Source organism: Lagopus muta, chromosome 3 (assembly GCF_023343835.1).
Source record: "Lagopus muta isolate bLagMut1 chromosome 3, bLagMut1 primary, whole genome shotgun sequence".
In the NCBI taxonomy this organism is placed as follows: Eukaryota; Metazoa; Chordata; class Aves; order Galliformes; family Phasianidae; genus Lagopus; species Lagopus muta.
In genome coordinates, this window is record NC_064435.1 from 81,694,626 (window position 1) to 81,719,208 (window position 24,583).

Here is a 24,583-nt window from a genome sequence, read left to right on the forward strand (position 1 = left end):
ATAAAACAAACAAACAGTTAAACTGTACTAATAAAAAGGGGTTTTAAGAGCAAGATAGAGGTTTGTAAATGGAAGATGTATCAATAAGACTGCAGTGCTTCATGGAGACTAAAAATCAATAAATGACCCTGTATTATTCCAGTGATGCTTGTAAAGGGTTTTGTTGGTATTCTAGAGGAGGTGTGATTACAAGGCTGATCACTGCTGTGCAACTCTGTCACGCAATGCAATAAAGGCGTGCAGCCAAAAGTGCTGAGAGATTTTGCTTCTTGTCTCTTACATTAATATGAGAAGCATTCAGCATCCATAATGAGACAGCATCTAATCATGTGCACTGTGCCATAAAAACAGTCCTGCTAGAAGTGTTGCAGAACACGGAGCACTCATAAGTTTTGCAGAAACTCCTTCAGGATCACCTACTGCAAAATGCCACAGCTGGCTGGTTGTGTATTGCAATGCGTTGTGCTAAGTTATCTCCTGTTTCACTATATAACAATTCTCATCTCGGCTTACTGCTAGCATCAAATCAACATACTGCCTTTGTGATAATTCTCCAAGACTGATAAGACTGACAGACAGAAAACAGCAGCCATGCTACTGCTTGCTGACTGTGCAGAGTTGGGACGAGTGAAAGAGAAGGCACTGAGAGAATCTGCATCTTTGTCATTGTTGATAAATCCATTTCACGACTGCGGAGAGACACATCTGCACTTGGCAACAGCTCCATGTAAAAACAAAAACAGTAGAACAGAAATCCTTGTTTTAGTGCACATTACAGTATCATAACTCTCCAAGTGAGTCTGATACATTAGTGACACCTCTTTAGCCACTGTCTAATACTTCAGCAGACATGAAATGGAATATTTTACTACTATTTTCAGCTACCTGTGCTGCTTTCTTTCAGCTCAGGTTTGCCAAAACTGTGATCAAACTCTCTGTGCTTTATACCATTATGCATTTCTTAGTATCATACCAATGCACGAATCGAATATATCACTGGTGCCACACATACTGACTGCTGAACTCTCACATTGACAGAAGCACATTTTTGTTGCTTACATACCTAGCACTTTTTAGTTATTTAGCAATCCTCCTAATCTAGTTTAAGCTTTCTCTCTATTAAGGGAATGTGGAATAAAGTGCCTCCAAGTTATAACACAATGAGAGGATTCAGAAGGCCATCACTTAATTCCTTGCTCTACCACAGGTTTCTAAGACTGCAGACAAGTAATTCTGAGTGCATCTATGCTGACATTTTGACTTTTTACCAGAAGCACACTTCTGAAGTGAATTTCTTCATCTTCCATGCTTTGCTTCCCATTGTCAACCAGTGTCTCTGAATGCATGCACTGGATTCAGCTGAGACTAAGCCATCTGAGATACCTTCTGCAGAACCACATCAAATGTGCTCCAGCAGCAAGTGAGCATCAGGCTATTGGGGCTAGACAGGAAATAATCTATAGCAAAAACAGACAAAATTACCCCCCAATATTAAGAAAACCCTCAAAATCAAATCCAACCCCAAAGCATACATAAAGCAGACACAAGATTCTGATGCAAAGTATTTTGCTTTACTAACCTGTTTCTAAAGATCTGCGCTAGAAGTTCATGTGGACATTGTCTCAATGTTTTCAACTCCTTGTATACAGATGTATCTTTTGGGGATGGGGACGTTTAGGATACAGAAACTGAGACCACATCTATATATAGTGGCTACGCTGCTTGCACTAACTTCAGTGGACCATTCCATCATCACTCTTTGTTCTTTATATATTATCATTAATGCTTTCATGGCCATAAGGAGAATGAGAAAACTTTCTAAAAAAGACCACATCTCTCTCTCTTTTTTTTTTTTTACAATAGAGGCTATTCTAATTACCAGCACAAAGAGAAGAGGAATGACAGACAATCTCCAAATTCAGAGTGAAAAGTAACAGTTCAACCAGTGCTGCTTTCAGAAAGATTCATAAAACCTTGTAGACACTTCTCTTTAGAACAGATCTGTGTGATTGAAAGTTATTGTTGTCTATTCATGTGTAACCTGCTGTCAACTCACGTTCTACTTAGGGATAATGCTTCTCTTCTCCTTCATTTTCCTGCATTCCTCAGCAGTTGAGAAAAATGAGTAACATGTAAACCAAATAGGGGAAACATTAGAAAGCAAATATCTTTGTTCAGGTAATAAGTATTGGACAATGCACTCGAATTTGTTTGCATGTATAACTTGAGAAAGGCTGCTGTGAACTGACAAGTCAACTCACAGGTAGCTGCAATGAGACTGTATTTACCATTTATAAAAATGTAATTGCAGTAAAATAGGATTACTTAAGATTTGAAGGTACACATAGGAAATACTTATCTTCTTCATGCTATTCCTTAGAAGAATGGCTAAACTTGAAGCAAGATCTTAAATACTCACTGCAGACTAGGTTTTACCAAACTCTTGTTATTTCAGAAGCCAACTAAATTTTCAAGATCTTCTGGCTTTGGCAACTGAGAAATATTTTCTTGTCATCCATACAGTAAGATTTTTCATGTATTATCTAGAAAAAATGCAGTGTTTATGTGATCTAAATGAAAATTACCAAGAAAGAAGAAAGGAACAACTTGCAGAGACTGAAATAAGGATGCTAGGGGCTGAAGACTAGGGAGGAAGGAAGTATAAAAAAGGAGGAAGAAAACTGGGATAAAAAATTGGTCATTATAGAAGCAAACTATACATCATCTATTAAGTGACATAAGCAATTGCAATTTTGTCTAAACTTACTCAATTAAATCAAGGCAAAAATCTATACCCTCTGGAAGCTCTTACTCAACATGAAGAAGTTGGACAAGAGCAATAATCTTCAGTTCAGACTACAATCAATGGTAACATCCAGCTATCAGCTTCACAAAGTATTCCTATATCTATGCTAATATCATTAACAAAAAATAAGACATTTTGTCAGTACCTACCAATAAATGAACTGAAGCTGTTGATACATATTTAACACACAAAGATATCTTTTCCTGTGATGTGGCTGAGCTGAGAGTGTTCAGCACGAGAGGAAAGTCTGAGCGCAGCAAGAAAGGTCTCCGATGATTTAACGCATGGCATCATTACTTCAACTCCATCCTAGCAAAATAATTTCTCCCAAAAACTGAGGACCACTCACTGCTGTTTCTGAACCCTCAGGAGTGATGGCCCAGAAGCTGTCTCCACTTGTGCAGCTTGGTTCATGTTTCTGTAGAAGAACAGTCTAAACGTGGGCTCCCCTCTGTATGGGAACTGCTGAATCACAGCCTGATGCTCTGACTGACCACCTGAGGTGAGCACACCTCTCCTAGATCCCATTTAAGAGCTGACTACCACTGAGGAAGGATCTCTTCCTGGAGATCACTCTTTGTGGAGAATATTGTGAGCCTACAACATTGGTAAGCATTTTCCATGTATTATCTTCCTGTTGTAATTATCTTAGCCTAACTTTCCTGGATATTTCTTAATTATAACATCTGTATAGTCATTGATTGTATACTTCCTCTTACGTGTCTCTGCCATGCCCTGCTTACACCTGATTGATATGCAGCTCTGGGGGCTGCTCAGAAACCTGCACTGGAAACCAGCTCCCTGATTTTTGGAGGTGGAACTGCTTATACCAGCACTGCTAGGTTCTAACTACATCTTACAGAAGATAAAGAATGCTGTTCTCAATTTGTTAAAAATCAGTGGCTGTCACTTGATGCACATTTTATCCCATGCAAGGCTATCACTGTCAATCAAAAGCAGCACTTGTGCCCTGTCCTGTATTTCCTCCTCCCTACCCTGCTCCTGCTGACACCAACATCTGTACACAAGAGCAGGGATCCAAAAACTACACCACCAGTCTAGCTCCTGACTGCAAAGGCTGCTGTTCTAGCTGGCCTGATCCTGCTTCCCATGTACTACACAAACTGCTTGTACCTGCACAAGTGACCAGGCAGCAGTGATCTTTTCACAGGCTGTGCTGACTTAAAAGCTTTTCTTGAACTACAGACTGACAGCTGCAGTCTGTTTCCCAATACATTCTTCTTTGGCTTAAAGTACATATCCTGTGTTTCTTCTCTTGGCTTAATCCTCCACAGGCACATCTCAGCAAGGTGTCTAATTGATGTCTTTGAAACATTCAAGTTTCTGCTCGAGTGCCAACAACTTTTTATTCAATGCCTTAGTATCAAAGGTGCTACACAAGATCTCATTTTTAATTGGGTACAAACTGCAAGAAGAAAAATAAAAATCATAAGTAACAGTTTTAAGCTATTGAGAAGCAATTAGAGCAACAGCTATGCTAAGGAGTAAGTTGTTTCTAATAGAGAAAGGGCTTTTTTTAAGGAGACAAAAAGTGTAGCAGTTCCATACAAACTCCAGTTGGCATTTTGCAAATACTGATAAAGAAAACAAAATTTGTGCTCTTGGTGACAGCTGTTCACGTGACAGTTGGTAGAGTCTTTATTTTCTAGTATAACAAGTATTAGTTTCAATCAGATACAGCTACTGGAACAGCAGCAGCTATTCTATGTCTAACTCAAGTGAGGAAAATATGTAGAAAGCCCTATTGTGCAACAGCACTAGAATCTGGCTGTGCATCTTGTAGGGGTTTCCTCAGATCACTACAGGCCATTAACCTTTCACTTCAGGTAAGTAAAGAATGACAACTTCTCCAACAAAGGAAATCAGCTGTGTTACCAATGGCAACTCCACTTCTAAATACATGCACCAACCCCCTGTGCATGCACTTATTATTATTATTTTTTTTAAATCAATTCTGGTCGGAAATGAGAAAGGTTCCCTTTGGCTTCACCTTGAGTTGATAATGAACAAACCCTCCATGAAGTCTGCTCCCATAGAAGTCTTCCTTAATAGCACTGATTAAAAATAAAATGAAGTTTGTACTTAGGAAGCAAGATGAATTGCTTCCTGCTCTCCTTCACGGGGATATCTTGTAATTGGACCAGTGCTAATTGGACACTTCGACCAAACAATTTAATTTGAAAGTGGAAAAAAAACCCAACCCACTCTAATTTCTCTTGGTTCCACCAGAGCCAGTGTCACTGGCCAACACCAAAACACTGAACTATGAAATCAACATAAGACTTTAATAAAAAGAAGGGGAAAGCACATCAAAACCCTGGCAGTGTCTTCATCGTCTCCCTTCTGTACAACATCAACACCCATCTTCAAGCAGAACCACAGAAGTGCTCCTTATAGTATCTCCTCTGATTTAATAGTCTTGTATAAGTTGGGCAGAATAGGTGCATTGGTGACTTCTGCAGGTTGACACAAGGGGATGATCTGTCAGGGTAAAAGGTGACAGATTCAGGACAAAGACAGAAGAATGACTCACACAATCAAGGAAATCATTTCTTAGGTAGACACTAACTGGGAAAGACTTCCATCTGTTTTTTGCTTAAATATAGTGGTGATCAAAGCCACATAAAAATACCACCAGCTGAAAATCTTAAGCATTAACAAGAAAAGTTGTAGCATTTTCCTTTTCCACTTTGTTAATTCATTCTTAACCCCTGTGCCCTCCAGTCTTCTCTTTCCTTCATCATTTCTCCTATTAGCAGGGCTTCCTCGACTCCAAAAGCAGCAGATGTGAACTACTTCCTTTTAACATCTCTTTCCAAAAACTGCTTCCTCCATGAAGCAGGCATACTGCAGGCCTCTGAGCAGAACACAGGAACCTGAGAAACCTTGGAGAACAAAGGAGAGACAGGGAAGAATCTACCTCACATCTTCTAATGCTGTCTCTGTGTTTTCTCTATGACAAACACACTATAAAGGACACACTAGAAAACTACTTCTTCCTTCTTTTAATTCTGTACATTGGCGTCCATAATTAGATTTTATTTCTGAATATTAAGATAGGTTTTATTCCACATTGTTTAATAGGATGATATAGTTCAGTCTTCTACAAAATACATGTAATGTCATTGAGGCAACAATGTACAGCTGCATAATGCCTTAGTGTACATTGTTAAACTTTACTCGTGCTTCCTTAATATTCTGCATACAGAAACTAGAGCTGCGAAGAACTGCTGATGGGCTGCATTTCTGAATTCTGCATTGCCTCAAACACGAGCTCAGTCAAGACTTTAAAAAATAAAAAATCATAATTTAAAGCCTCTGGAGATCAGCCTGACTGCTCTTCTAATCTGTTATGGAAAAACAGATGCAGGAGAGATTTCTGATTCTTGCGAAAAAAATTCACAGGTCCAGAACACCACTTTTCTTTTTCTTACTGTTTTTTTGTTTTCTTTTTATAGAATAAAATACATAATACCAACATAGACAGAGCTTGGCTTGTAACACATTTTCTATTTTTAGACCTTATGTCATGTGCATATAATTAATTTACCTTTAATCAATCACTTCTTTATGAACATAAAATAAACAGTTCCACACTGCACCTTTGGATTCCACATTAATCATTGCTCTAACAGATCATTTAGTTGCAGCAAGAATTAAATGCATCAAAGTATTTTCCCCAAATTGTTGTGCATCCTCCCCAGAATTTCCTGCCTTGCTCTGTGTTTGCATGAACGCTCTTTCACTCCTAATATTTAGAGATGCTCTGCTTGCAAAATAAGATAGGAGTACAGATTTCTGCAGTTCAGACTGCCTGGTAGCCACATGCACTTAGCTGCCTCCACTCCCTCACTTCTCCAGTGTATATGCAGGAGGAGTTTAGAAGAACATGATGACATCCAAATATTTGCAAAAGCAAGATTTTGTAGATTCTTCCAGTTTTCTTCTGTACGTCCAATTCATCCTCTTCCAATTCAAATGATGCTGGGCTGCCCTCAATGGTAGCTGTAGCTTTCAAATGACACCATTTACCCCTGAAGGTTTGAATACTGAGATACCATGGATCTGAGCATAAATTTTTAACAACAAAGGTCTCCAATGAGACACAAATGGTGGGCTTCAGTGACATCTTTTCAGAAAAACAAATCTAGTGCAACAGATATATCCGTTAATCCTGCTATTTAGCTATGTATTAAAAAAATAAACAAAAAACAACCTGTCAAGTTTTTGTTTTTTAAATAAAGGAGTAATAGAAAAAAAAAGAGAAGTCACCTACATATAAACCTGCATCCATAGTAGGGTTTCACATCCCACAGCATCTAGTAACTGTAAGACTAAGTCTCTTCCTTAGGCTGCCTCTCTGCCTTCCAACTGGGTCCTCCTTTGTGAAACCATAAAGTAGTCACATAGCAAAGACAGAGTACTGTTAGACAAGCAGTTTCATTTGCTCAGGGTATTTTGGTTACATTGTGCAGCTGTAATTACCCCCGATGTAATGCTGTTGTTCTTAAAAGCTACAATTCCTTGCCAGAGCAGCTGCTATGCCAACACGATGACCATTAGTCAGGGTGTTTAGTGTCCAATGCCAGGGTAAAAAGCCATGAGCACAAACTGGAATACAGGAGGGCCTGTCTGAACACCAGGCAGTACTTCTGTGCTGTGTGGTGACGAAGCATTGGCACAGGCTGCCAGCCTCTTTGGAAATCTCCAGCAGCTGCCCAGAAAGGGGCCTGGGCACCCTGCTCTGGAAGTGGGGTTGGGTCAGATGGACCCACAGAGCCCTGCCAGCCTCAGCCCTTCTGGGTTCCATAATTCTTGTGAAGAAATCTTTATTTATTTACATTCAGAAACAACCATAGGCTTCAATGTGGAGCTTCTAACCTCTGCACACCCGATCTCCAAACTTGTCCCCCTTCAAGTTGGGAGCATATTTTCAGCCTGGAGAAAAATTTCAGCATTGGCTGCTGAAAGCCTCACTGTGGCTCTCTCTCCCTTTTGCCTCTCCATTAACAGACATTTTCCCAGCTATTAATAAGTGCTAATACAACTGTAGTATAGGAGGTAAAGCTGACTTCACATCAGCACGTATGGACTCGCTGGGCTATGGTGCATTCAGATTTTGTTTGTAATAATGAAGAGAATGAAGCAGGCCAGAAGCTTTAACTGAAAACTGCTGCTTCTTTCCAAGCATATCATCTAAAGAAAAAGCAATTTACTATAGAATGCAGGAGGTTCTCTAGGCAAAATGGAGACCTAAAAGGAATGCTGGCCTAGTAATCTGTGAAGGAAAACTCAAATGTTCTTTCAGTACTAAAAAAAAAATATAAAAAGTGCACAGATACAACAGCCAATTGCAAAAGATAGAAATGTTCGTGTGGAGCAATCAACTCTACTTCTATCAGTGTGCCTGGGGATACAGGTGGTGCAGACAGATACTGCAGCATCAGTAGCTGTGGTTTAATAATAGCAGATAGTTCACACACCTATTAGCAGCATCAGTGATTGCTAGCCAACAGTTCAGTGTTACCAGTGGTTTTCTTGGATGCCAGCTGACAGCAGAAAGTGAAGAAGAGGCTGATACAGGAAGACTTGGCTGTCTCTGCTTTTCAAAGCATCTTCCACTCAGAAGGTGATGCAAGAGCCTGGGCTTCATTAGGGACACTGCCATGTGCAGACATGGCCTATGTGACAGTTTATATCAGAGGTAATAAAATGCAACAATCCCTTACACAAGAACCATCACAAGATTGGCAAGCATATATCTGGAATCACTGGAAGAACTATGCCATATAACTTATGCCATTTTCTGACTTTCTTATTCCACATCACACAGCTGTCTGAAGAGGTGTGCTGAAATAGCTCATTCTGTGCTCTGGAACAGTTATGCTTTTTGCACTTACAAGGAACACTATTGTGCTTCTTTGCAGAAGTGCAAAAATAGACTCAGACATCTTCCAGGGAATTGCCTAATGCAAAAAAGGCACCCTTCAAACACATTTAGGAAACAAAGGCATGGCTGTTATTTTCCTCGTGTAGTAAGAATTACGTACACTTTTCTTCACATTCTCCTCTATGTATTTATTTTTCATTGTGACTTCTTTTTCCTGTAATGGCTTTTGTGTGACTAATGGTGACCTGTGGGGAAAGGTGCTTTGACAAAGCTCCCTATGCCCTGCCTTACTGACAGCCACAGCTGACATTACTGAGTCCTGAGCACGCACAACCTGCCTCCAGAAATGTTGCTGGTCCAGAATTCTTTGCCTGCTACAGCCTCTTACATCCACCTCAGGCAGCGCCCAGTGACCATGCAAGACACACAGCAAGGAAGTGGCAAATTGCTGTTACAATTTTTGTTCTGGGTTTGGGAACTGTTTTAAAAAAAAACAAAAAACAACCCAAACAAACCAAGATATCAATAAAACAAAGGTGTTCCCCTATCCCTGAGAAAAGACATGCAGCGTGATTACAAAGCATAATGCTCTGGCATGTCCTTCCCCTACTCAGACGTCACCTATACCACGCACTTTATGACTGAGCATAATGATACAGAAGAATTTTTATGCAGCCTTAAGGAAAGTGTGACCAAGATTAAAAAGAGAAGTGGCAAAATTCTCCCTCCGTGCTGAGCACTGGCAAAATGCTGATACATCAAGGGACATCACTCCCACACCTAAATACCAGACTGTAATATTATGAATGATGATTGATCTTCCTCAGTAGGGGATCAGCTTAAAAGATTGTAAAGTGAGGATTCAATCACAGCTTTATGTGACTGAGCAACATAGGTGACATAAAATGCTTGAAATCCCCTTGGCAAGCACTGCCTGCAGGCAGGCATGGGAGTGTATAACTGGCATCGAATGTATAGGAAGTTACAGGATCTGCTCTTCCTTCCCATCAAAAGCATCCCATCTTCTGCTCCACTGCAGGTACCTACACCTAGAGAGGATTCAGGAAATTAAATGCAATTGTAGAAATGAAGCACTGACAATTATTTCCACTAGAAACATCACTCCCCTACAGAACATAAAGCAGCACAGATCTCCAGTGTTTACTGAAAACTTGGGAAACATCATCAGTGAAGGACAAATTGGTACCTTAATAGCTCTTTTACCTGTTACCATTAGAATAATCAGTGTGTTATTTTATATTCAGCTCTTAAAAGAGATCAAAAGCCACAAAATATTTGACTGAAAAAGATACAAATGTGTAGAAAAGAAAGCAAAACAAAACAAGGAATTAGAAGACAAAACATGGTTGAGGATGTTAAGTCTGTACTGAGCATGCAGAGTTTTAGTTTTTTACTTCTGAGGTTGAAAGTAAAGGAGTATGTTTTTTTTTTTCCCCTTAAACAGAGCTACCTGTGAAGTTCATTTTATGGCTTTAAAAAGTTTAAAACCAAACCAGACCCCATTCTCTCAACAAATCATACATGCACAGTTATTAATTCCACAACAGTCACACAGTGAAACATTACCTTCTTCAATTACCCACACATGTTAAATGTGTGATATGTGGGGCTTTTTTTGGATTAAATTTAAGAGATGCAAAATTGATTTGTTGCACCTGGTTATAGTTTTTAAAAACATGCATAAGTAACAATACTTCATGGAGCTAACATTTCCTTCGTTAACATAACTACTGAAATAACAGTGTTATGGAAATGCTAAGTCACGGCTTGAACCAGTGATTGGGTACCTGGTGGGAAGGGAGGGCCAACCCAGAAAGCTCAGGTACATGCAACCTATGGAAGTAGGAAGAGGGATCTAGGAGTCTTTAGCATCTACAGAACAGCCTGCAAATAGCACATCACCTATAGGCAGCTCTACAGTGCAGCAGAGGTTTGATTCCTGGGGTATCTGGACAGGGAGCCAAGAAGTTCTGTGGACATTTTGGCTGTTCCCAGCAAGCGGCCAGGTGATCTTCCCTGTGACAAGATACAGCAGAAAGATTCATGCTGGTGCCACAGGGAGGAGGGGAAGAAGTCATCACAGGGCACAAGTTCCAATAGCAGGGAGGGACTTCTGGAAAAAGAGTGTGTTTAGAGCACTGATAGTTCTGTTAAATGAAAAACTGGGGCAAACAGCTGCAGCTATAATAGTGTAAATCAACATTTTGTGTTCTGATGGCACAGTGGGTTGGTACTAATGTAAGTCCAGCAGGACTGACTGACAAAAGTGTTGTGTCCCATCTCCTACAGAGATGACAGTTATCCATCACAGACTAGAAAGAACAAAGGGGGAGAACAGTGCTGACAAATGATAGAAAGCAAGCAGATCCAGCAGTGTTTGTGGTCCTGTCCATACAAGCAAGCAGAAGCAAGCTAGAAGATTGCTCAGAACTCTGGGTCCTTGAGTTTCCTCATTAGAACTGACTCACCTTGGGGAAGATCTCAATTTGTCTCAAGGCTTATGAGCCTCAAACACAACTTGCAAGGCCACAGGGTCTCAAAGCAAAGTCCAGAAGGAAAAAAAATTCAGATCAAGACTCATTCCTATAGCGTAAGAGGATACAAAGTTCACTTAAGAAACACCACACCATCATCATGTTAATCAGTGAGAACATGTTTAAGAGCAAGTCTGCGGGAGTTACTTCTGCAAGGGAGTGGTACTTGGAGCAGAGACCAAATGTCAAGTACACAGCAAGGTGAGGAAGACACAACTGATAGCTGACTCCAAGAAATAGCTGAAAAGGAATAGAAACAGAATGAATACAAGAGAAAAATCAAAGGACAATGAAAATGAGAGCCCTCCTGTCCCCAAGCTCCAGCTCAGGCAATTAGGAAGAACTGCAGAGTCATAACAATTTTGCTTTACATCAACTACACCTGTTTATTATTCTAGTTATCACCAGGCCACTGATGGGGACTATCTCCCATGGATGACTGTGCTTTTAATAGTACGTAGAGTACTCAGAATGCCACGTTTCATAATGAACTGTAACAAATGTTTTATGTGAAAACAAAGCAGTAAAAACAGTTGTGTAAAATGCCTATACTTCTACTAACTGTCCTGCAAATACCCACACATCACAGACAACTTGTCAGTGACCAGGCTTCAAACTTGGAATGATAGAATACTGACAGGAGAAAATAAATGCAAAAAAGGTGTCCTCTGGCTTTTCTGCTTCGGATGTACATGCTGTTAGACCTCCAAAGCTTTGTTTAGTTACTTTGTACGCAGGGATTGGAATTCTGTTCTTGTGTGCATGTAAGAGTATGAACACATGGCAAAATCCAGTAGCTACACAAAAAGGACTTTTAAACTATTGAAGCATTCCTCAGCTTCAATTGCTTCCACTCCTTGTCCTTAAAATTCAATACCAAACCATTAAGCAATTCTGTATTTGCTTCAAAGAGCATCTGACTGATGAGAAGAATGACACATGATGGTACGCCCAAGAAGCCCCTTGCAGGGTAATGTGCTTCATCCTTCCTACAGGGCAAAAATATTGCTGAAATGATAACAGCACTGTCTAGCAATAATAGATCCTCAGAGCAGAAATTCTAGGATGCCACTCCTGTATTGGTGACCTGTTTGAGGGCTGCACAAATCTGCTGTTTTTTATCTCCCCCAAGTGGTCAAGAGAGTATTAAGTCTGCCTTAGAGAAGCAGCTTCTCTAGGACAACTTCTCCAGAGTCAGATGTAAAGGCTAGCGGTGGTATTGAAAAACTGCACAGCTAAACCAAATAAAAAGGTCATTAGGAAGGCAGAAAGCCCAGGAAACATTCAGTCTCAGAAGTAAAACAGTTAATCCACATATCCCCATATAACACCTAAACTTAATCCTGACTCGCTTTCCAATATACAACAGTCTAAAGTACAACTTGAAATAGTACCTTTGTTTGACAGTTTACAAGTGGGTTTAATCACCTTAGTACAGATTTGCTAATAATTTATAATCCAATTCATCTTTGAAATAACTAATATTTCAAGCACCTGACACCAGAAGTATCCGAACTAGTATAATCTCATTGCAATTAATAGCCTCAAACCATTCAATTGCAATCTATCACTACTTCTCAAACAGCACTGATTGCAATTACGTTCCACTTTTCCTTAATGTCTCCTGTAAATTTCAGTAAGTAAGCAACTGTCCTTCACCCTTTCAGTTACACATATTTGTTTTAAAAGGGTTTGGAAGAGTATGGAAAGAGGAGGTCTTTACTGTTAATCTAACTATACTCTAAATCTTTTACAAATGTTAATGTGGCCGTAGGCCAGCTTTGACAGGATATAAACAACTGTCCTCCAGTCTGCTCTTTCATTCAGTCATTAGCATTGATATTCGTGAAAAATACTTTATCCTGGAAGCTAAAAGCCTCTCTTTATTCAAGGAACAATTACACCTCTGGCTGCATCATAAATTACCTGCATTCTCAGAACAACATACTTATTATGAACTTCATCTAGAGTAACAATCCTAGATATGAGAGAAGTGCCTGATAATTACTAAAAATGCTCGGCTGTTTATTGAAGCTATAAAGAGTGCTATTTATACACAGTTGTCAAAGTGACAAGGATCACTAAGAAATCTTCCAGTCACTGAAAAATTTGAAATAGTAAATTTCCACTGGTGTTTGTACTTACTACTCACACACTGAATTTCCCAAGAGAAATAAATGCAATTCTATGATTGATCTTCCCAAAGAAAGGTCTACCTGGAGGCAGCTGGCTTGGGCTGGGAAAAAGCAGTAACCAAAAAGGCATCATTCTCACTATGACAGGCAAGGGTGGCATTGAAAATGATAACAAAGCACTTTGATTGTCAAAGCTGTCCCTGCAACTAGGATGAAACACACACAGCTTTCCACAAACTAAAGTTCAAAACTACGTCTCACCTTCTACTTCCTCTGGAAAAAATAATAATAATAAAAAAAAGAGCACAATTTTATAGAAACAAGGTATGAATCACAACTTTGGCTTTAGGTATAAGCTGATGGATCTGTTACTGTTTTATGTCCACTTGACTTTTGACTTTCTATGGTAAGTGTTGGATTCTATTATGGCTAAGACCGAGGAGTTCTTTTAGTCATTCTCACCCTGCAGAACTTTCCAGAAAAAAGCCACCGTTCCCCTTTGCTAGTTGACTGAATTTTTCTAGCATTTGATTCTATGATTCCATAAAACACATAGGCTTAAAATCTGAAAGTTCTCTGTAAGTACTTCCTGTGTAAGAGAGCAGATCCCATACATGAAAGAACAAAGCCGTAAATCAAGCACTAACACTACTGTTAGGAGCAGGCTGTATTTCTGTGAACTAAATGAATGAGTTACTGTTGATGCTCGTTAATACAGTAGTGGAAATAGAATTGGCAATAGCAATTCAGGATAGAATTGCTGTGGTTTCAAAAACCTATGTGATCTGTCCTTCTGGTCTTCAACCTTAAGAAAAACCATCAACGCTCCAATACGAACAAAGAGAATCATCCATGGATCTCCCTCTGTTCATACTGTGATTAACAGCTGCCCACTGCGTTTGCTGTTTTCTGCATAAGACACTTTATGCACAAAAGACCAAATTCTTAGCCAGCAGCATTCCCCAGTACGTATTACACAGGGAGCCCCCATGCCCACCAAACAACAAATACTGGACCATGGAATTGGCTGTGCTAACAGTAAGCTGAGTAAGTGGCTTTTCAGTATTATTATATTGCACACTTTTATCACAAAGCTTACAAGGCTGTACGCTGGCCATGTGTAACTGAAAATCTGGGCTATATAATAAAGAAAAATGTCTCTTACTTGACTTTCTATAATTTTGTCTACAAGAATTCAGAGGACTGAATCTCACTAGTATGCTAAACATTGGCATGTCATAGTACAGCAAGGAGTCAGTGGTTGGACAATGAAGAATGTCATGTAGCCTAAGAAAAAAAAATTACAAGGATTTTTGCTTCTCTAAAGGAAAAAGAAACCTAGACTGACAAGTCTGCGGAACATGTGTCACTTACAATGAGCTCATACAGAACTTCTGTTAAATTGTTCAGTTTTAGCTACGTTACTTTTCTCCTGGTAAGCCATTCCTCTCAAGTTTTTCTTTCAATGAATCAGAAAAAGGAGTGTTTCTGTCTCTCCACATACCGCTTCCATATATTCCTTCAAAAAAGATCCACCATTTTTTTCCCAAATATTTTTCTGTTGCTAAAGATAATTCTTATATCTACACCACTTTCTAAATCTCAGTACCGCATTTGGAGGACAGAATGAGAAAATAAAAAAAAATTGAGGAATTCATATCCAGACAGAAAAAAATCTGTCAAATACCAATAGTAAGCATAAGGCCAATAACAAGCCAAAGCCCCCTAACATGTACCTAGAAAGGCACCAGGCCTTAGGGTGCCTTGATAGATCTTGTTGAGCAAAATTAATGAAAACATACCTTACAAAGGGCAGGACAAAACACAAACAAACAAATAAAACTAAGAAGCCCTACCCAATTGCACAAAATTGAATTGAAGTGTGCTATAAGTAAAGTTTATGCATCAAATTTACTTAAGGAAAAAAAATAATCAATCTGTATCTAGTAATCACACAAGATGCCTAACGCTTGAGTCTATGGCATTATTTCACAAAGTGTAAAGAACATTTTAAGGAGGTAAAGTCCAGCCACTTTATGACTGAGGTCAACTGCAAGCTCGCTTTGCACATGAAAGCACTAAGAAAATGATTAAAGTTTCTAGCTTGATGTTTCTGTGTACTGGTGATTGTAAGACACTGTGGATTCTTCCAAAATAACACTATGGCTAACAGTGCTCTATTTTTCTTCTTCCCAATACCTCCACATTCAAATAAACACACCTTATGATTCTATAAAGGGAAGTGGCTTTAAACTGAGATGGAGGAGGTCTAGGTTAGATACTAGGAGGAAGTTTTTCCACACAGAGTGGTGAAGCACTGGAACAGGTTGCCCAAGGAGGCTGTGGATGCCCCATGCCTGGAGGCATTGAAGGCCAGGCTGGATGTGGCTCTGGGCAGCCTGGTCTGCTGGTTGGTGACCCTGCACACAGCAGGGGGTTTGAAACTAGATGAGCATTGTGGTCCTTTATATATGGCCATTCTATGATTCTATGATTCTAAAATGTAAAAGCTGGACTAGTTGTTTTCTCAGGGTAGCCTATAGCAGTATGTTCTTCCTGTGAAATTACATATCGTAACAGCCAAAATCTACCTACAGTAACCAGGAAATTCATCACCTATGCTCACAAGTTCTTGCAGAACAATTTGCTAGGTATCCATAGCTTCGTGTAGATACACACAAGCTAACTTGGAGCAGAAAAAGGATAAAGTAAACTTGAATTTCTTCACAGATTACATAAGATACTACAGTAACCTCTTCAGGACCCTTGGGAACAAAGTCAAAACAGATACGAACTTTTAATCCAACCACTGCAAGCTCTCTAATGCAAAACTGAAAAATCTGAAGATTTTTCCTGAAAGAAAAACATACAGCACCCAACATCAAAAACTGCCTTCATATTATGCAAGCCTTAAAACATCTTTGTTGTATATGCAACCGGAAATTTACCTATTTTAAAAATGGAGAATCCAAGAGAGCGGGTAAAGAGAATAAAAGTAAACAATTTTCTACATCATTGAAGTTTCTGCCAAAACCACAAGCGTGGGTAATATTCTAAATCTCTGTTTCTTGATGCTACATACTTTGTTATCTCATCCTTTTCAAGTATCTCATGGAGCATACTTGTGGTTCTTTTCTGAACACCTAACTATGCACCTCACTCCCACTCAGCTATAGAACAAAGGGCTGATATTTACCCTTGCAAAATTTCATTAATACCATTGAAATGCTTTCTTTCTTCTCAGGAGAGACCTTCTTCCCAGCATCACACTCTTCACATTCATTCTTTAGCCATGGAATTGCTCTCCTGTTTTTGGATAGTACCATTTAATATCAGTTACTATAGAAATATACTACAGATCACTAGAATTTTCTGTCACAATGGTGTGGCTCTCACATAAGTGTTTCAATCTTACAAACAAAAAGCCTACATCAGCAACTATTCTCCCACAGGAGAAAAATCTGATATTGTTTATTAAGAGGCAAGTTACAACAGCATGTTTTCATTGCCTTACTGTAAGTGCTCAAAAACAGCTTTGAAAGAAATAGGCTCCCATCAGAAAGGACAACACAGCAAACACATGACTCTGTCTCACAACACCTTTGCTTGCTGTAGAAACCAGAAGTTCATCTCCCTCTGAGTCAAGGAAGAGCTGCCAATCTGCAAAATGCATGGTGGTGCAAGCATCCTTCTGCTTGTAGGTGATACAGGATTTCTGTACCCCAAGACAGAGATCCTTATCAACTCTAAGCCTGGAGTAGCTCTGTACTCCTCTTTCACCTCCTGCTGGAGATGAACAAGGACAGGAGCACAGCCTCACATGAGAAAGGGAAGCAGAGAGACAGAGGTGAGCTGAGCAGCACCATGAACTGTGCAGAGCCACTGCCTGGATGCTGCTGCTCAGTGTCACATAAACTTGGGATTGGCTGTCTGTCTGTCTGGGTAGCATTACTGTCTGCTGCAGAACTGTAAATCCCTTGTCCTTTCCATCAGCAAGCAACAAATAGCAGAAATGGACCAAATAACTGTGTTGTTATCTACAACACAAAAATGTAGTATGCTTAAAAACTAAGTGTTCCTAGAAACCACAGCTTTGGTATATTTTTGCAAATACTACATTAGTAATGAAATGTTTGAGTCTAAATATATGTTGTCGCAATACAGGCAAGCTTTTAATAAAAGGATTTTTTCCACATCCGCTATCCCTAAATTTCTCTATGCTTTCACAATCACAGGTAAACAATGATGGTGAATTTTCAAACAGACCATTATTCCCAAACCTGAATCTCTGCTCAAAACCCAGCAGAAATGCTTTTCCTCAGTGGGATACTGAAAACAGCATCTCAGTATAATTTTAAACACAGCCTCCTAAATGTGATAATAGGGCACAGGTACATTAATGCAAGGAACATCATCAACTCATTCTCCTCTTTGCAAGCTTTCGGGCTCTTGAAGTGTCTTCTTGCTTTACTTGATTCACAACCAATACAAGTGAGACCCAGAGACAGACTGGCAAAGCAGACAGCTGGATCAAGGCAGACAGATGTGGCTTAGTATTTCAGGACCTGCATCCCCCACCTCTTACAGTAAACTTCTTTTGCTCACAAGCTCTTGTACTGTTTTTTCTCCTTTAGAGATCTGACTTGAAGGACAATAAGACTTAAATTACAGTTTAAAATAATTTGGTGGTGGATGAGCACAAAGCACACAAAGAGAGGAGAGCACAGCACAGTGCAGAATAAGGACAGACTGATGACACAGACAGGAACAGAACTGCAAGAATAGCTCCAGTGAAAGCAGAACTCCTGTATCCATAATAATCTTAATAATGAGTGGTGAGCACAGAAGCAGCATAGGAAATGTTTACTGCTTTGTTTGCATTTTACCTTCTGATGAATCCTAGGATGAATAATTATGCCAGGAAACCATAGGTAAAAGTCCAGGTGACCACATGATAGATATCAGGTCTTGATAGTCTTTTTACATCTATCTCAAGCTGTAGCATTTCCAAAAAGCATCTGCACTTGATTATTTTAATTATAGGTTCACATCCAGCACAGCTTTTACTTAAATGGATGCCAGTGAGAAAGAATTTCCCCTTCAATGTGATTTCTACCAACTGTTCTACTTGTTCAATGATATTAATAAAAGCAGCAAACAAACAAACCACAAAAACAAAACAAATCAAAGAGAAATCTGAAATGCTCCCATTATTACTAAGAAGAAATGGCAAAGATGAATCATGTGTTAAATTAGGAAATCAAGCTCTCAGTTCTTCCAGAAATGATAGATGGCATGGGAAGTATTTCATGGACTTTACTGCAGCAAAAAAGTGTTCTGGTCTCCAGGGCTCACAGTAGCAAGCTGCTGAACACTATTCTTGTGAGACAGCCAGCATTGCAGAGAGAAAAATTTGCAAGTATGCGAAACAATATTACAAGTTAAAATGCCAGGTAGGAACACAAAGTCCTCCCTAACCACAGAGTCAAATCTACTCAATGTTTACTGTCTGTGTAAGGAAAAGAGATGAAACTCTGCAATGACATCCTGATGAGAAATTAAAACAAGCTGAACTTCTGTCTCTGTATTTCTAAAAAACACATTAAAAAAACACCCAGAACCCTAGATGTTAACTTAAATGTGCTTCTTTACCTTCTACATCCATGGCCAATGTTCCAGAGTTAGATGTGTGGTTGTAAAATGCAAGGTAAAATTGTTATGTGAAATTGAAATTTGTTGCAAGAGTGGATGGGGTTTTAAAATGCTGTATTTAGGCTGATAAGATAAATGCTAAATATATGCTATTTGACAGATGTAAAGACAGACTGTTTCACAAGTGCTATTACAATTTGTACAGAACCTTACAAACTTCAGGCTAATAGCAATTTATACAGGTGAACTGCCAAGAACTGGAAAGAATGCAAGCAAAAAAAATATTTTTGCTTGTTTAACCAGTGCACTGCTGAGATCCAAAGGAGAACAAAGGGAAAGGTCATTCCAAATACAGAACCTTTTCTCTAAATAGCTCAAGCCTGATTATTAGTTTAGTTGAAATAAGTCATGCTAGGTAATTGATTATTCATGTTTCTGCAGTTAGTATACAGACTAAATACAATAAATTTGGATTCTGAAAGACTTTTCCTTATGACAGAAAGTCAAGCTTGGAAAACAAGTTCCAGATCTATAATGTAATACAGATTCTGATTTCTTTAAAGCACAGCCTAACTACTATTTATAGCAGGAACTTTCACATACAAATGTTTCATTATTTAATTCATAAAGCAACAATGTGATCATGTGTCACTACGATTCAGAGCAATGTTAACCTGTCTCAGAAACCATAAGCTCAAACCACAGCAGGAACCTCAATCAAGAAGTGTTTCAGGCCAACACCATGCTGCTGTGTTGCATCTCTGGTGCCAGAAGAGAGTTCCTTCAAACAGCAGCAGGAAATAGAAATTAAAATGGGTAGGTCATAAAGGAAAAGCAATGAGCGGTTATTGATCAGGAACAACCTCCACACACATGCACGTTCAGTAGGAATCACACAATCACTGAGGTTGGAAAAGACCTGCAAGATAATCCATCCCAACCATCCACCTACCACCAATACTTCCCCACTAAACCACGTCCCTCAGTACAACATCTACATGTTTCCTGAATACCTTCAGGGACAGTGACTCCACCCCCTCCCCGGGCAGCCTGTTCCAGTGCCTGATTTCTCCTTCAGAAAAGAAATGTTTCCTAACGCCCAATCAGGCCATTCCCCCTAGTCTTATTGCTCAGCTGCACACACTGCAGAAGTGACAGTTTTGATCGCTCAAGTTCATGAAGCACGCTGACACTGTGACATTCATCCTTACAGCACCATATGATCCGCGGCTAAGAGCAGACCAACAATAGAACCCGAGGGAACAACATGAAGCCGTGACAGGGGAGGGTCAGGTTGGATATAAGGAAGAGGTTCTTCACCACAAAGGGTCAGGTGCTGGAACAGGCTCCCCAGGGCAGTGGTCGTGGCACTTGACAGAGTACAAGAAGTGTTTGGACAACGCACTTAGATGTAAGGTTTGATTTTTGGGTGGCGCAGTGTGGAGACAGGAGTAGGACTCAATAATTCTTGTGAGTCCCTTCTAACTTGGATATACTCTATGATTTCAGACATCATCAAAAATTAACAAAAAAAATCTTGACCTTCAGTCACATTTCATCCATTTTTTTAATTGTTCATCACCTGTTTTTCAGCTACTGACACAAACATTTCAAAATTGGAAATACTTCTGTAAAAACGCCTCTTTTTACTCCTCATCTCCAACTATTTGTCTGTGCACAACAGGACACATCCAACTGTACGTACATAGTCATTTGGCTGAATATGCAAATGAGCAGCTGAATGCTAATTTTCTTCTGTTACAGTCAGAGACTGCCTTGTTTGACAGCAAGGCATGCCACAAGCAGTGAACTGTAAATGCCTCCACGTGATTGGAGGTGCACAAAATAAATCCATGTGTGATACCTGAGGTATGAAATTCTTGGTCCTGGGGAAAGACAGAGAGCAAGGGTAAGATAACGGGCCTTGAGATGAAGATGGGCAGCTGTGAAGGGTGAGAAAAGCCAGATACAGGGTACCAAGCAGGAGCATTCAGCTATGACCAGGCTGGCTGTTTCAGACTGCAAAGCCCTGAGCTATTGGTTGTAGTAAGGAAACAGAACAATCCAAGGGATGGAACACCTCCTCCACAAGGACAGCCTGAGAGATGAGGCTGTTTAGCCTGGAGAAGTGAAGGTGCCAGGATGACCTGATAGCAGCCTTTCAGGATCTAAAGGGTCCATAAGAAAGAAGAGGACAAAGGAGAAATGGATAGACAGGACAAGGGGAAGTGGTTTCAGAAAGGTGGAGGATACCCTGTCTCCGGAGACATCCACGATCAGAGAGGATGGGGTTCTGAGAAACCTTATCTAACTATAGGTGTCCCTGTTGATTGCAGGGGAGTTGGACTAGATGGCTTTTAAGGGTCCTTCCAACTGAAATGATTCTATGATTATTATATCTACTGTCTCTCAGAGCTGCACAGAATTACACAGAGAACCATGATCACAGCACTCTATTTGCATTTATTTGTTGAGCTGATCTATTCACAATGCAGACAACAGTTTCAGATCTACCAGCAGCATGCTAAGCATAAATTTGCATTTTGTACAAGAAATAACACACAAATCATGCAGTTCTGAAAGTCATGCTGTGTAAGAAGATCCAGTACTAATTTACAAGGGCAGGACCTCAAGTACACATCTTAACTGCAATGTGTCAGTAATCTATGAAACAGAGGGTAATGGTTATTTGGTGTCTCTCCCCACATGCTCAAGAGAATCTACTTTAGCTGTACACCTATTATTTCATAACTCCAAAAGCATCAAGCCCAAATGATCAGAGCACTGCATGGCAAATCTAATCACAAAAGTTGAATCAAAATTAAGGGAGAGATATACAGGCCTCTATTTCATGCTACAATTTTATTCCTTTTGCTGAAGAGGTTAAAGAAGGCATTGCTATAAAAACATCTTAAAATGGGAAGGAAATGGCATTTAAAACAGCTTCATTTCCTACTTAGAGTAGACTTGAGAACAAGGAGAGCAAGCATGTAGGAAGGAGAGTGCTCAAAGAAAGAAATAAAAGCACAGTAACTGGCACTTCCCTGCAATAATATTATCGGCCTGCTGAGAGCAATTACAATAGCACAGACAGACTTGCTTTATTGTGACCTTATTGAATTAAATTACAGGAAAAAAAACACTGAGATTCAGCAGGGAATTTATTAGAAAATTTTAATGCCAACTTAAATTTGATCCAAAGGCCTCAATATTAAAGGTCATATCCATTACTGTGCTGTGGGAAACCTTGGACCTCTGTTCCTATCTACTACCCTTTCTTGGTTCTTCGGTTCTGGTTTCTTTTTTTTTTTTGGTAGGAGAGGGTCAGAGTCTCCTTCTTTCAGCTTCACAGCACTCTATATCAGAGGTACAAGACTGCTATTTACATTTTAAACAGCATTAGCTACTAAGTCAAATAAAGAACTCCATCTTAATTTAAATGAAAAGCAGAACACAAACCTCCAAATCAAACAGCAGTGATGAAACTAATGCAATAACTAAGTATACAATCTACTTTTGTTACCTTATGTGGATGTATAAAGCACGTAACTTGACCTTCATTGAATTATCTGCCTTACTGTACTTCCAGATCAACTACCATCATGATGGGAGTCAGGTGTAAGCTGACAACCAACTTCCACAGAACAGATTAAAAAAAAATAATTAAAAAAAAAAAAACCCAAATTTTTAACTTTGAAAAACCATTGAAATTGTTAGCACCTCCAATAGAAGCCTGATCAACTGAGCCCTCACAGGTTCCTTTGTAGCCAGCAAGCACAATGGTGGCAATGCTTATATTTTTTCAAGCCCCGTTGTTCCCTTACACAGTTTTCAGCTTTAGAACAGGAGATACACACGCTAAGTGTCTGTGAAAGAGAAAAGTGCACTGAAAGCTCATGAAATTCCTTTCTGAGGGAGATTGCTTTCAGATTTGTAGGATGTACAGAGTAACATGAAGCTACCCTGCTTCCTACCTAAAGTTAGCAAAGTAGAAATGTATATGGCCTACACTTTATCAAAATGATGACAAAAACAAACAGGAGTTCTACTTTTACACCACGGTGCTTTCCAAATATGAACATCTATTACAGAAACAAGCACCTGTTCTTAAATGCTTTTATAATTTTAGAGTTTACACTGAGAGTGACTTCCAGTGCAGCCTGAGCTTCTAAGTGCCTGATAGCATAAATGTTTAAAGACAAATCCAAATCCTTGCTGTCACTCTGCTCAGGTACCCTTTGAACCAAAGAGCCATCTGTTCTTTGCAACCTATGAATATCAATTCAGGTTCATTATGGTTCTTTCTTATTCAGTAGCCTCAGTATTCACTTGATGCAGAATGTCTGAGGAAAAGCAATAAGTCAAAAGGCCTTCCTCTATCAGGCTCACCCAGCCTTCGGAATGATCCTGCCTACAGACATGCATCCTCACATTGGTATGCTGACCCAAGTACACCCTTCTACATTAGATGCAAACTATTCCTGGTCCAGAACCTGTGCAGCAGTGCTCCAGTAAACATGCCATACAAGCCATACACCAGAATGTCTGGTTTTGAAACTAAATAGACCATAATTAAGCAATCTACCACAAAAAACTTGATACAGAACACAAACGTACTTAATCTGCCATGCTAGAGAAAGCATCAATGATTTTGTCTTCTGAATAGCTTTACCTTTCGCAAACATCTTTGCTTTAATGTGATTTGGCTTGCTGACCTCTGTAATTTTGTTCCTTAGACAGCTATATCCTACTCTGAAAAAGTGAGAGAGAAGCTTAAATAATGACTTTTAACATTTGCAGACAACAAAATGGCTGCTACGTTACAATAAAAATGTTTAATAATTTACTTCACCTTCATACAAGAACAACCAGCCTTGATGTTAGAGTACAGACACCTTAGTTTCTTAGTACACTGACAGGAAAAGCTCTGGGTCTGATTTTTTTTTTCTTGTCTTTTTTTTTTTTTTTTTCCCAAAGGATCTAACAGCATCTTATTTGAAATACAAAGAAATAAAGCATATTAGGTTACTAGAGTACGATGTGAGGGAGCATGGAACTGAGGTGAGAACAATAAAGGCTGGAGGACAGTGGAAAGGCTGATCTTGAAGTGAGCATATGAAAGGATCTTTGCACCAAGATTTGAGCATTTGAAGTGTTTCCTAGGACAGAGATCCTGGTAAATTTTTAATTCACTTATTTTTTTTTCTCCTTACCATACCAGCTAAAAGGGAAGTGTCTGTCATCATCAGATACAGAAATATCCTTTTCATGCTGTCTTCATTGAGTAAAGATGTTTCTTGTATTACTTCTCCATTTCTTCAACTGACCTGTTGTTCCTTCCTAAAAGATGCATTTATCTTTCTAATCTCTTTTTTTAACTTAAACAAATGGAGCACCTGACTCTACATAGAATACAAATTAATTATACTGTATTTCAAATAACAGTTTAGTCAACAGATTCTTCTACAAGACAAGCAGCACCGTAAAATTCAGCACACAGTACAAAAAATAAATGAAGTACAAT

At 39.3% G+C, this 24,583-nt stretch overlaps 1 protein-coding gene across 2 annotated transcripts in view; it reads right to left on the reverse strand.

Annotated features, from left to right (window-relative positions):
- LYRM4 (LYR motif containing 4) overlaps positions 1-24,583 on the reverse strand; it is an 81,298-nt gene that overhangs the window by 23,928 nt on the left and 32,787 nt on the right. The window contains exon 3 of one of the 2 annotated variants that reach the window (XM_048938495.1): positions 3,877-5,308. The exons of the other annotated variant lie outside the window; for it this stretch is intronic. Within the exon in view, the coding sequence (XP_048794452.1) occupies positions 5,219-5,308 (90 nt within the window). The 3' untranslated portion in view covers positions 3,877-5,218. Of the gene's footprint in view, positions 1-3,876; positions 5,309-24,583 lie in introns of those variants that run through there. 2 annotated transcript variants of the gene reach the window in all.